Genomic DNA, 14,778 nt, shown 5'->3' on the forward strand with positions numbered 1-14,778 from the left:
TCTCTGTCTCTCTGCTCTCTCTGTCTCTCTGTCTCTCTCTCTCTCTCTCTCTCTCTCTCTCTGTCTCTCTCTGTCTCTCTCTCTCTCTTCTCTCTCTCTCTCTCTGTCTCTCTCTGTCTCTCTCTCTCTCTGTCTCTCTGTATCTCTCTCACTCTCTCTCTCTCTCTCTCTGTCTCTCTCTCTCTGTCTCTCTCTCTCTCTCTCTGTCTCTCTCTGTCTCTCTCTCTCTGTCTCTCTCTGTCTCTCTGTCTCTCTGTCTCTGTCTCTCTCTCTCTCTCTCTCTCTCTCTCTCTCTCTCTCTCTGTCTCTCTCTCTCTGTCTCTCTCTCTCTCTCTCTCTCTCTCTCTCTCTCTCTGGTTGTATCTCTAACATATTGGAGCATAAAGTTTTCTATTACTGTACCACCTCCAGCATCTCCTTCCCATTTCTGGTCCCCTAGGTGGCTCTAGATTCTTCCAGTCAGTCTCCTTGTGGTTCAAGTCCCCCATGACCATTGTGTGTGTGTGTGTGTATACATGCATGCATGCACATGTGCACACATGTATATACCTATTATAGTATACATGTACATGTGTATGGTGCTGTGATGACTTAACTCTTTTACTCTATGTATTTCATCTAGACACATCTATGCTTATTTATAATAAAGAAAGTAATATGTATTTCATCTAGACACATCTATGCTTATTTATAATAAAGAAAGTAATACTTAGGCATATTATGATGAGTATAAAAGTAGGCAGTTTAGAATGTATGGCCAGATGATAAGATATCTGTTATCTTATACATGATTCAGATACTGATTATCATGTTTAGTACCCAAAGACTTACTCTACAAGAGATTTATCATGCAGATCACAAGAAATGCAAATTAATAATAAAAATGGTGATTTTTACCTAATGTACATACTATATGGTATGTGATGTGCTACACTCTAATAAAAATAAGACTATTTTGGATTATTCTGGGTTACTAACCCTCTACAAAATTTTGTAGTAGTGTATAACTACAATGTCTGTCCCTCAGAACCATTGTATGATGTTATACCAATGTATGAATGAAGTTTATCCTTATATGTTTCTTGAATAAAGATGATCTTCATTCATTTTTTGAGTTAAGTTTATCTTGGTAAATTTTCTGAATAAAGATGATCTTTATTCATTTTTTGAGTTAAGTTTATCTTGGTAAATTTTCTGAATAAAGATGATCTTTATTCATTTTTTGAGTAAAGTTTATCTTGGTAAATTTTCTGAATAAAGCTTACTTTTTCATATTTCCTGAATTAAGCTTAGATTTTCTTTATTAATAGAGAAAACAGTTTCATCCCTCTGTGCTGCTTCACTTTTTAGATACCGTACATGTGTAATTCTTAGTCTAAGTTTAAATTGTTCGATGCTAGTCCTGATTTTGACGTGATTGCCAGTATTTTTTATAACTGTTTATAGATGTGTATAGCTGTATATAGAGTAGGTATATATAGGTTCATGAAGAAAGAAATGCATGTAACTAATCAAGCTTTTATTGAGAGAATGATTTGTTTTTAATGACTGAGGCAGAGATCTTGCATTAAAGGGGTTACCTGGAGTTTACCTGGAGAGAGTTTCGGGGGTCAGCGCCCACGCGGCCCGGTCTGTGACCAGGCCTCCTGGTGGATCAGAGCCTGATCAACCAGGCTGTTGCTGCTGGCTGCATGCAAACCAACGTACGAGCCACAGCCCGGCTGATCTGGAACTGACTTTAGGTGCTTGTCCAGTGCCAGCTTGAAGACTGCCAGGGGTCTGTTGGTAATCCCCCTTATGTGTGCTGGGAGGCAGTTGAACAGTCTCGGGCCCTGACACTTATTGTATGGTCTCTTAACGTGCTAGTGACACCCCTGCTTTTCATTGGGGGGATGGTGCATCGTCTGCCAAGTCTTTTGCTTTCGAGTAGTGAGTGATTTTGTGTGCAAGTTCGGTACTAGTCCCTCTAGGATTTTCCAGGTGTATATAATCATGTATCTCTCCCTCCTGCGTTCCAGGGAATACAGGTTTAGAAACCTCAAGCGCTCCCAGTAATTGAGGTGTTTTATCTCCGTTATGCGCGCGTGAAAGTTCTCTGTACATTTTCTAGGTCGGCAATTTCACCTGCCTTGAAAGGTGCTGTTAGAGTGCAGCAATATTCCAGCCTAGATAGAACAAGTGACTTGAAGAGTGTCATCATGGGCTTGGCCTCCCTAGTTTTGAAGGTTCTCATTATCCATCCTGTCATTTTTCTAGCAGATGCGATTGATACAATGTTATGGTCCTTGAAGGTGAGATCCTCCGAAATAATCACTCCCAGGTCTTTGGACGTTGGTGTTTCGCTCTATTTTGTGGCCAGAATTTGTTTTGTACTCTGATGAAGATTTAATTTCCTCATGTTTACCATATCTGAGTAATTGAAATTTCTCATCGTTGAACTTCATATTGTTTTCTGCAGCCCACTGAAAGATTTGGTTGATGTCCGCCTGGAGCCTTGCAGTGTCTGCAATGGAAGACACTGTCATGCAGATTCGCGGTGTCATCCGCAAAGGAAGACACGGTGCTGTGGCTGACATCCTTGTCTATGTCGAATATGAGGATGAGGAACAAGATGGGAGCTAGTACTGTGCCTTGTGGAACAGAGCTTTTCACCGTAGCTGCCCTCGGACTTTACTCTGTTGACTACTCTCTGTGTTCTGTTAGTGAGGAAATTATAGATCCATCGACCGACTTTTCCTGTTATTCCTTTAGTGCGCATTTTGTGCGCTATTACGCCATGGTCACACTTGTCGAAGGCTTTTGCAAAGTCTGTATATATTACATCTGCATTCTTTTTGTCTTCTAGTGCATTTAGGACCTTGTCGTAGTGATCCAGTAGTTGAGACAGACAGGAGCGACCTGTTCTAAACCCATGTTGCCCTGGGTTGTGTAACTGATGGGTTTCTAGATGGGTGGTGATCTTGCTTCTTAGGACCCTTTCAAAGATTATTATGATATGGGATGTTAGTGCTATTGGTCTGTAGTTCTTTGCTGTTGCTTTACTGCCCCCTTTGTGGAGTGGGGCTATGTCTGTTGTTTTTAGTAACTGAGGGACGACCCCCGTGTCCATGCTCCCTCTCCATAGGATGGAAAAGGCTCGTGATAGGGGCTTCTTGCAGTTCTTGATGAACACAGAGTTCCATGAGTCTGGCCCTGGGGCAGAGTGCATGGGCATGTCATTTATCGCCTGTTCGAAGTCATTTGGCGTCAGGATAACATCGGATAGGCTTGTGTTAATCAAATTTTGTGGCTCTCTCATAAAAAATTCATTTTGATCTTCGACTCTCAGTCTGGTTAGCGGCTTGCTAAAAACTGAGTCATATTGGGACTTGAGTAGCTCACTCATTTCCTTGCTGTCATCTGTGTAGGACCCATCTTGTTTAAGTAGGGGCCCAATACTGGACGTTGTTCTCGATTTTGATTTGGCATAGGAGATGAAATACTTTGGGTTTCTTTCGATTTCATTTATGGCTTTTAGTTCTTCCCGCGATTCCTGACTCCTAAAGGATTCTTTTAGCTTAAGTTCGATGCTTGCTATTTCTCTGACCAGTGTCTCCCTGCGCATTTCAGATATATTGACCTCTTTTAGCCGCTCTGTTATTCTTTTCCGTCGCCTGTAAAGGGAGCGCCTGTCTCTTTCTATTTTACATCTACTCCTCCTTTTTCTTAGAGGAATAAGCCTTGTGCATACATCGAGTGCCACCGAGTTAATCTGTTCTAGGCATAAGTTTGGGTCTGTGTTGCTTAGTATATCTTCCCAGCTTATATCGGTTAGGACTTGGTTTACTTGGTCCCACTTTATGTTTTTGTTATTGAAGTTGAATTTGGTGAATGCTTCCTCGTGACTAGTCTCATTTTGTCGGTCTGGGGCTCCACGCATACATGTCTGAACCTCAATTATGTTGTGATCTGAGTATATTGTTTTTGATATGGTGACATTTCTTATCAGATCATCATTGTTAGTGAAGATGAGGTCTAGTGTATTCTCCAGTCTAGTAGGCTCTATTATTTGCTGGTTTAAATTGAATTTTGTGCAGAGATTTAAAAGCTCGTGTGAGTGTGAGTTTTCATCAGAGCTGCCTCCTGGTGTTATTACTGCAACAATATTATTTGCTATATTCCTCCATTTTAGGTGCCTTAAGTTGAAGTCCCCCAGGAGCAAGATGTTGGGTGCAGGAGCTGGAAGATTTTCCAGACAGTGGTCAATTTTTAACAGCTGTTCCTGGAATTGCTGGGATGTTGCATCCGGAGGCTTGTAGACTACCACAATGACTAGGTTTTGGTTCTCGACCTTTACTGCTAAAACTTCCACTACATCATTTGAGGCATTAAGCAGTTCTGTGCAAACAAGTGACTCTGCAATGTACAGGCCAACCCCCCCCTTTTGCCTGTTCACTCTGTCACATCTGTATAGGTTGTAACCTGGGATCCATATTTCGTTGTCCAAGTGATCCTTTATGTGGGTCTCAGTGAAAGCCGCGAACATTGCCTTTGCCTCTGCAAGCAGTCCACGGATGAAAGGTATTTTGTTGTTTGTTGCTGGCTTTAGACCCTGTATATTTGCAAAGAAGAATGTTATCGGACTGGTGGTATTGTTGGTACTGGGGTCTGAATGGTGACCGGTCACTAGTGGCTTTCCACAAGGATCAGTTTTGGGTCCTTTATTGTTTTAAGGACAGATTTTTAAAGCTAGATGTGAGTGAATGGCATAATTGGATGTTGATTTTTGTTTTTGTCTGAAAGCCAGCCAGAGAAAGAGAGGGAAAGAGATAAAGAGACTGAGAGCCAACTAACCTGAGTATGAGAGAGAGTCAGGCAGTCTGAGTATGAGAGAAAGTGAGAGTGTCGTAGCCGGGTTCCTCAGTATTTTTAAAATTCTTACTCAGATGTCTTGTCTAGGCAGTCATTTTAAAAATACAGTGGACCCCCGGTTTACGATCAGCTCCCAATGCGACCAATTATGTAAGTGTATTTATGTAAGTGCGTTTGTACGTGTATGTTTGGGGGTCTGAAATGGACTAATCTAATTCACAATATTCCTTATGGGAATAAATTCGTTCAGTAATGGCACCTGAACATACTTCTGGAATGAAATAAAATCGTAAGCCGGGGGTCCACTGTACTGGAGAACCTGGTTACAGTGTGTGCATGTGTACATAGTCAGGCACACCCAGTAACATTTAAAAGCACAGTGTTACCAATTAATAAATTAGTGTCTTCATTTGATTGTATAGTAGTATGTATACTATACCTACTCATTGCTTATCTAGCAGGATACTCTGAATAGTAAATGGGTATACTGTATATATAGAATAACCTGAATATATCATAACCATAATTTCTTAAAGGGATTGAAGGGTAAACCAGCAGAAGGCCTTGGTCAGATGACCAAAAGCTCCAGCTATGGGTCATCATATGATTAAAACCCACATAAGAAAACACTTGTCCTGTTTCCTGACTAACCCAACCCAAGCTTACCTTACCTTACCTTACCTTACCTTACCTTACCTTACCTTACCTTACCTTACCTTACCTTACCTTACCTTACCTTACCTTACCTTACCTTACCTTACCTTACCTAAATTACTGGGAACTGTTGAAGTCCCTTGATTTGTATTCCTTGGAATGCAGGTGAGAGATACATGATAATATATACTTGGAAAATCCTAGAGGGATTAGTACCAAACTTGCACTCAAAAATCATTCCCTATGAAAACAAAAGACTCAGCAAGAGATGCAACATTCCCCCAATGAAAAGCAGGGGTGCCACAAGTACACTAAGAGACAACACAGTAAGTGTCAGAGACCTAAGACTGTTCAGCTGCCTCCCAGCATACATAAGGGGGAATACCAATAGACCCCTGGCTGTCTTCAAGAAGGCACTGGACAGGCACCTAAAGTCAGTACCTGACCAGCCGGGCTGTGGTTCATACATCAGTTTGTGTGTGGCTAGCAGTAACAGCCTGGTTGATCAGACCCTCATCCACCAAGAGGCCTGGTCTCGGACCGGGCCACAGGGGCGTTGACCCCCGAAACCCTCTCCAGGTATGCCTTACCTTACCTAACCTAACCTAACCGGTGGCCCGGTGGCCTGGTGGCTAAAGCTCCCGCTTCACACACGGAGGGCCCGGGTTCGATTCCCGGCGGGTGGAAACATTTCGACACGTTTCCTTACACCTATTGTCCTGTTCACCTAGCAGCAAATAGGTACCTGGGTGTTAGTCGACTGGTGTGGGTCGCATCCTGGGGGACAAGATTAAGGACCCCAATGGAAATAAGTTAGACAGTCCTCGATGACGCACTGACTTTCTTGGGTTATCCTGGGTGGCTAACCCTCCGGGGTTAAAAATCCGAACGAAATCTTATCTTATCTTATCTCTTAACCTAACCTAACCTAACCTAGCCAAACATAACCTAACATAATCTAACCTATACATATAGAAACCTTGAAATGTTAGGCTTATTATTTCCTTTATGGATTGAAAGAGGTTTTCTGCAGTTAAAGGAACATCCCATTGCCTGTAAATTACTTTTTTAAGGGAAGAAACAACATGCATGGAATAAGTTTGGCTCAATTTAATCTTTTTCCATAGTTACGAGGTAGCATTACAAGTATATGAGGAGCCATGGTGCAGTGCCACATCCCAGAAGTCAAGGGTGGGAAAGGTGATAGGCTCTTGGAAGAGCTTCTGCAACCTCCGGTAAAGTCACAATTTAGGTTACAAACAAAGGTTAGTGTTTTGTCTATTACATGCTTTGATCTTTGTTCTCTTTATAGAAAGTTCCTCATTATGCAGAGCATTTCTTGCAGCCTTTAAATTAACATACAACTACTGCATTTTAATATAATTAAGTTGATTTATATGAAGGATCAAGTTTACAGTCTCTAAAATTAGCTCGTGATAATTTAGTTTACGTAATTTGATTTTTGATTACCTACTCTGGAGTCTCATAAATTCTCCCTCGTCTGTTTGGTTTCTCAAGGTTTTTAAGTTCGGTAAAACTTGTGGCTTTTCCCTTATCACCATAAATGTGGAATCACTAGACCAGTTTTTTGGGAGGGTGAGAGGGCAGGAAGTGGGCAGCCGTACTTACTGCCCAGCACGATGCTGCTGCCCAAAGTAGGTTTAAAATGAAATGAAGTGAAAATGTTTATTTCCTTGTAAATCTTACAATGTGATTTACACATTATTAAATATTAATTACAAAGAAGGCCACTTGCATGCCTAGGCATTTCGGGCAGACTAATACTAATTCTTACTCTTTATTGATATAGGTTATAGGTGTAAGCATGTTACTTATGGGGAAATGTAATTGTAAATACTGGTGTCACATATCCATACACAAACCTATGGATTATGTGAGAGAGGAACTCTCATAATAGAAATGAGAAAGAATGGTAGCCTCTGTATTTTGACCTCTTTCATTATTCAGTGTCCCTTAAATTTTGTTGTACCTATTATGCAGTATGTACTTATAAAGCTTGGAGCTAGTAACCCATTCTCCTGTATAAATTACTAAATGTAAAAAAGAAGAATGTCACCATGTCACCATGGTTGTTTAATATATTTATAGATGGGGTTGTAAAGGAAGTAAATGCTAGGGTGTTTGGGAGAGGGGTGGGATTAAATTATGGGGAATCAAATTCAAAATGGGAATTGACACAGTTACTTTTTGCTGATGATACTGTGCTTATGGGAGATTCTAAAGAAAAATTGCAAAGGTTAGTGGATGAGTTTGGGAATGTGTGTAAAGGTAGAAAGTTGAAAGTGAACATAGAAAAGAGTAAGGTGATGAGGGTGTCAAATGATTTAGATAAAGAAAAATTGGATATCAAATTGGGGAGGAGGAGTATGGAAGAAGTGAATGTTTTCAGATACTTGGGAGTTGACGTGTCGGCGGATGGATTTATGAAGGATGAGGTTAATCATAGAATTGATGAGGGAAAAAAGGTGAGTGGTGCGTTGAGGTATATGTGGAGTCAAAAAACGTTATCTATGGAGGCAAAGAAGGGAATGTATGAAAGTATAGTAGTACCAACACTCTTATATGGGTGTGAAGCTTGGGTGGTAAATGCAGCAGCGAGGAGACGGTTGGAGGCAGCGCTATTATGCAGTATGTACTTATAAAGCTTGGAGCTAGTAACCCATTCTCCTGTATAAATTACTAAATGTAAAAAAGAAGAAAAGCTTTATAAGGCTTTCTTATTTTTCTAGTCACCCTGGCTGGTACAATAGGACCCCTGTATCTGCAGAGATACATTCCAGTGGTCTGCTGTGGATACTGAAACCACAGATAGTAGCAAACCGTCTTTATTGTTTACATACATACCTATTATAAAGTTAAATTGATAAATTATGCACAATAAGCGGAGAATTATCACTTTTTCACTGATCGGAAGGACTTCACGGCTTCTCTTAGGATTTGAAGAACTTTCATCATGACAACTTTTGCACTTTGACACCATTATTAGGCAAAATGAAGGGTTATTTTTGAACTGCGGGTAACTGAAACCGTAGATGCCAGACCCTCGTATACAGTGGTCTTGCTGTTTGTTGAAAAAAACAAAAACAAAAAAATTCATGAAGCTCTTCTAATTATTTTCTCTTTTTGCAGAAACGTGCTCTGCTCATTTTGACATCTGTAGCAGTGCTCTTAGGATTCCTGCTGACTGTGAGCATTTTCATTGTGGTCACTAGCTTGCGATGCAGTGTCTTAGATGCTGAAACCATAAGAGAAAATGAATACACTATCACCCCAGATGAACTGCAGAAGTCCAGGGATTATGCCAAATGGGTTAAAAACCTGCCCACTTTGATAACTTGTGGTATCAATTGTTTGTTCTATAACTTGGTATCAGAAAATGTGACAGAGCCGCAGACCAGACTGGATCCTCCTTTGAAGCCTCGTGTCAAAACCAACGAGAGTCTGTGTACTGATATTCCTCTGAGCATGCGCTTTGACTGCCACCCCGATGATTCTCCTACACAGGCATCTTGTGAAGAGAGAGGTTGCTGCTGGAGAGAGGAGAAGGTGAGAAAGTATCTTTAAGTATCATTTCACAAATAATTTGCATATAGGATAGAGAAGCTTAGAAAACGTGAGACGTTAGTTAGTCTATCATCTAGCTAAGGGGCAGAAAGAACACTTAATGATGATACCTAAAGAACAAAAAAATACAATACTGTGACTGGAACAGCACAAATAACCACACGTAGGAGAGAGAAGCTTACGATGATGTTTTGGTCCAACTTGGACCATTTACAAGGTCAAACTTTGTTACTATCTTCAGCCTGCTCTTTTCTCTGTTCACTTTTAATTTCCTTCTTTTGTATGCTGTCAGATTCCTTTTCCATTTTTTCACCATCTCTTCAGAATCTTCCCCGAAAACCTGCATCATTGCCAAAGAGCAACTATGATGACTCTCAGTTGGTATCAGATTCATTACTGTTTAATACCACACCTCTCCCCAATACCCTAGCATTCATTTCTTTTACAACCCTAACTATAAATACTGTATGCTAAACAACCATAGTGACTTCACACATCCCTGTCTAAGGCCTATATTTACTGGAAAATAATCTCTCTCATACTAACCTAACCTGAGCCTCACTGTCCACAAATTTTTTACTGCTATTAGTAACCTACCACATATTGCACACATTTGCAACATCTGCCACATTGCTTCCCTATCCACATTTTCTAAAGTTTTTTTTAACACATTGGCTGTCTCTCACCAAGGCAGGGTGACCCAAAAAGAAACATTTTTCACCAATATTCATGCTATCACTGTCTTGCCAGAGGCGCACACATATGACAGTTTAGATGTCCCTCTAAACAGCAAATATCCCAAACCCTTCTTCAGAGTGCAGGCACTGTATTTCCCACCTCCAGAACTCATGTCTGGCTAACCGATTTTCCTGAATCCCTTCACAAAGTATTACCCTGCTCACACTCCAACAGCTCGTCTAGTCCCATAAACCATTTGTCTCCACTCATTCCCATCAAACACACTCACACATACCTACTGTACTCTTCAATACACAGTACAGTTGGGCCCCAGTTTACAGCATTTCACTCATGCAGCAGTTTTCAATTATTCCCATTCTTCATTTATTCAGACTTCCTACAATAAAAACATTCACCACTCTATAAGCTAAGGATGAAAATATTTTAAGGTAAGTAATGTGTGTACTGTATATGCATTTTTAGATCTAGCTCTGTTTCTCACTTCATATATGATAGTGTAAACACATCAGGTATTTGAAAGTGAAAAAGGCTGTGTTTTTCTTGACAGCAATTTTCACTTTGCAGCAGTAGCCCTGAACCTAACCTGCTGTAAAAGCTGGCCATGCCTGTATATACCAGTACAGTATATAATCTTCTTTTACTAGATGAGCTGTTTCCCACTATAGGTTATAGGCAATGTATTCTTTTCTCTTAACAGACTCTAGAGAGGAAGCAGCCTTACTCCTCTCCTCGTCTACATCAACCAACTCACGGTTCATCTCATGAAGGCGGCTTACCACTGAATGTACCATACTGCTTTTATCCTCGGGACTACGTAGGCTACTCTTTTGTGAATTACACCAATGAAATCCATGGTTATACTGGTTACCTGAAGCGAGAGATTACAAGTGGTTTTCCTGGTGATGTCCCTATTCTCAAGATGGATGTTTATTTTGAAACTGAGACAAGGCTGAGAATCAAGGTATGTTCTTGAAACTGAGACAAGGTTAAGTATCAGGGTATGTTCTTGAAACTGAGACAAGGTTAAGTATCAGGGTATGTTCTTGAAACTGAGACAAGGCTGAGAATCAGGATATGTTCTTGTAACTGAGACAAGATTAAGTATCAGGGTATGTTCTTGAAACTGAGACAGGGCTGAGAATCAGGGTATGTTCTTGTAACTGAGACAAGGTTAAGTATCAGGGTATGTTCTTGAAACTGAGACAGGGCTGAGAATCAGGGTATGTTCTTGAAACTGAGACAAGGCTGAGAATCAGGGTATGTTCTTGTAACAGACAAGATTAAGTATCAAGGTATGTTCTTGAAACTGAGACAAGGCTGAGAATCAGGGTATGTTCTTGTAACTGAGACAAGATTAAGTATCAAGGTATGTTCTTGAAACTGAGACAAGGCTGAGAATTGAGGTATGTTCTTGGAAATGCTATATATTTTTTTAAGTGTTAGGTAAAATGAGACGGATACAACTGGTATGACATTTTATTGAGGCAACGTTTTGCACTCCAGGAGCTTAGTGAAGCTGTTACGTTAAGACAAAGCTCCTGGAGAGCGAAATGTTGCCACAATAAAATGTCACATTAGTTGCATCTGTCCCCTTTTACCCAACATTTTGTTGGTAATTCTACCTACATATATTTTTAAGTTTATACACTAAATCCTTAATTATGTCTCGCCTTCAGTGGGAAAAAAGGTGCTCTGGATTTTCAACACCACAGAATGATCTCCTCGCTTTTTGTATTGTCCCTTCATTTTACACATTCCTTTTTTTGCATTATATGTTTAGGTATTGCATCGAACAAGATCATGAAGCCTGGTCGTGGATTGGGCCATGGGGGTGTTGACCCCCAGAACACCCTCAAGGGTGACTCCAGGTAGACAGTAAAGTTTTAGGCTAAATATCTAACTTCTGAATAGTAATTGATGGTCTACTGTATTTATAGTTTTGATATAATATTTACATATTAGTTTAAGGAGGGTAAGTTATGCGACTTGTTTTATTCTATCAAACAAATTATAATTTGTATGTTAGAATAAGGCATTTAATTGTTTGCTTGTGGAATCTTTACCATGTTACATTACAAAACAATTTTTCTTGTAATATACAAAATGCAGTTTACAAGTAACAAAATATTATTAAGGACAAAAGAAAGTCACTACTAACATGCTATGCTGGTTACCCCATTCAAGCCCTCTCCCTTTTTTTTTTTTTTTTTTTTTCTTCTTTTCTTTTCATTATTTTTTTTTTAGCTAAACAAAACGGCTGTCTCCCACTGAGTTAGGGTGATCCAAAAAAGAAACACTTTCACCATCATGAAATTGAGAGCAGTTTGAAAGCCCATAATTATGCCGAGCATAACCTGAATAAAAGGTCCTCACACTTTTTTTGCAAGGCTAGACAGATAATTTTACATTCCCCAAGTGCTGTATGACCCCTATAGGTTTAGTGTAATCTGAAGGTCTTTACACATTTTTTTATTCCCATTATGTGAAAAATGTCATTGTGCACGTTTGTTTAGGTTTTGAGGTGCGGGTCTCGTCCAGGGGACAGCTGTGGTACTGGTGAAAGGCTCTTCATACAAGGAATTTTAACTACCCTCCCATTCTGTAGCTCACACTTAATTGTTTCCTGTTTCCAAGATGCTATATCATTCTTAAGGGTTTAGTGCTTCCATAATAAGGGGCTTTTTATAAGGTAGTTTATATGTCAGTTACCCTAATTGTATAATGTACTGTATTCCTCTTTATAGAAATATAGTTTGTCTGTTTGTTTCTTGATCTTTCAAGCGAAGTTCCTGGATGTCTGCAAAGAGTTTTTGTGGCGAGGAATCAGACATGTCTTACCCCTTCCTTGGCTCGAGTCTGAGTGCCTCCTATTCATCCATTTGCTGTATTATCCTTCTGGGTTTAGCACTTCCCCTAAACTTTAATAATTTCTTTTCTTGAATACATACATGAGTTTTTAGTGATTCACGATTAATTTTCCTCCATAGCTCACGGATGCATCACGAGCACGCTGGGAGAGCCCCATACCTGTGGTTCCTGAAGTAATGCACGGCACCAATGCTACAGCATATAGCTTCGAGGTTCATTTAGAAGATGGAGCCTTCACTGTCACGCGCAAAATAAATGGCCTTCCCATGTAAATAGCCAATAACTGTTATTTTCATTAAGCTGTTGACTTGTTTTTAATATAAAAATGTCCTGCTGAATCACAGTTGATTTTGCATAATTTTAATAACACAAGATACAGCATATTAGGTAGCAATTTTGCTTCACAGATGATAAATTGAGGAACCACCAGTTGCAAAGAGGTTACACATTTTTTCCATGGGGTTCTTATAACTTTAAAGACATCTTGCACATTATACATGTGTCCACATTAACTATTTCCATAATCTGATTGCATATTTGTCTATGTACATTTTCAATAGATTTGATACATTGGGCATGGCTCCCCTGATCTATGCTGAGCAGTTCCTGCAGCTATCTACCAGCTTACCCTCACACTATATATATGGCCTCGGGGAGCACCAGGATGGCCTACTGCTGGACACCTACTGGACTCGACGTGTTCTCTGGAACCTTGATAATGTTCCTGAGCCTGGGGTATGTGGCATGGCCTTGTATATGCAGTATAATATTTAAAGATTTATTTAGGTAATCTACCAATGATTTTAGAAACAATGTTATAAATTCATTCACTGGTTCCAAGGGTACAATTTGTGGACATACATAAATACAGTGGTACATTATGTAAATTTTACTGAAGTTAACTTAATAATTAGGTCTGTGTATCATTAACAGGATTGTACTATGATAAGCATCATTTCTTTGTCAGTCTGTCACTTTTTTATAAGTAAGTCTTCCTGGGTCTTAGTTAGGAGGTCTATTTCTAGTTTTTGTATTGACTACCATTCATCTAACTCAAATATTTCTCAAAGATACATTGACATATTTCAGTTCTAATATCATTTATTTCATACATAAGTATTTCGTCTTTTCTTCCTATGTTTCTTTTTTAATACATATTATAATAATTCTCCTTATACAAGTGCTCCTTGACTTACGATGGAGCTATGTTCCCATAAATTGAAGATATCATGAGGCAAATATGAATATGATGATATGTCACTGAATAAATAAATAAACAAATAATTACTGTAACTAAATAGTACCAGGTTTGAAAAGTAAATAAAATAGTAAAAGTTTATCCTCTCATTGCACCATCGTAAAGTCAAAATTTCGTAAGTTGAATCATTGCAAAGTGAGGAACATCTCTAGTTCAGTTATATATATGTACTCATGTACTCGTGTAAAAGAGATTATTGACATTTTTGCCTCGGTGGGAAATGACAAGTGTGTTAAAAAAAAAAAATTTTTACTTGCCTTGGTATAAGACAGCCAGAATGTTAAAAAAAAATATTTATCAGGTACAGTGGTAGTTCTTTCTTTACCAAGCCAACTGTAATGTACAGTAGGACTGCCATATCTGCAGGTCCTGTTTCTGCAGTTTCAGTTATCCGTGGTTTACCTTGATGAAGTTTAACTGATAAATTATGCACAATAAGTCAAGAATTAGCATTTTTTCACTGATGGGAAGCTCTTCACAGCTTCTCTTAGGCTTTGAAAAACTGCCAACATCACTGCTTTTGCACTTTGAGGCCATTATTAAGCAAAATCAAGGGTTGACTCACGAAATCATAATGGCACAATTGCAAACAAACCATACCATGGGTGGGGCTTGAACCTGCAGTCAGCGAGTCGTAAAACTCCAGACCGATGTGTTAGCCACTGGACCAGCTGCCTACAGTAAGATTCATCCAACTAGGTATATTTATACACCATAGGAAGGTTAGCATAGGCACCACTGTGACCACAAATGCAAGTTTTTACAGACAAATCTCCCGCAAGCATAACAAACTCTAGATCAAGTCCCCTCAAAGCCGTCATCATGACTCACAAAATCGTAATGACACGATTGCAGACAAACCA

General features: G+C 39.5%; 1 protein-coding gene across 4 annotated transcripts in view; it reads left to right on the forward strand.

Annotated features, from left to right (window-relative positions):
• Positions 1–14,778, forward strand: part of LOC128703280 (lysosomal alpha-glucosidase) — a 55,566-nt gene that overhangs the window by 4,571 nt on the left and 36,217 nt on the right. For all 4 annotated transcript variants that reach the window (XR_011394400.1, XM_070103320.1, XM_070103321.1 and 1 more), the window contains exons 2-6: positions 6,633–6,770; positions 8,656–9,072; positions 10,487–10,750; positions 12,777–12,925; positions 13,218–13,392. Coding sequence is in view for 3 of the 4 variants with exons in the window: in XM_070103320.1 (XP_069959421.1) it covers positions 6,666–6,770; positions 8,656–9,072; positions 10,487–10,750; positions 12,777–12,925; positions 13,218–13,392 (1,110 nt within the window). In the remaining variant the exon portion in view is untranslated. The remainder of the gene's footprint in view (positions 1–6,632; positions 6,771–8,655; positions 9,073–10,486; positions 10,751–12,776; positions 12,926–13,217; positions 13,393–14,778) is intronic.

The sequence above is a fragment of the Cherax quadricarinatus genome, chromosome 85 (assembly GCF_038502225.1).
Source record: "Cherax quadricarinatus isolate ZL_2023a chromosome 85, ASM3850222v1, whole genome shotgun sequence".
NCBI lineage: Eukaryota > Metazoa > Arthropoda > Malacostraca > Decapoda > Parastacidae > Cherax > Cherax quadricarinatus.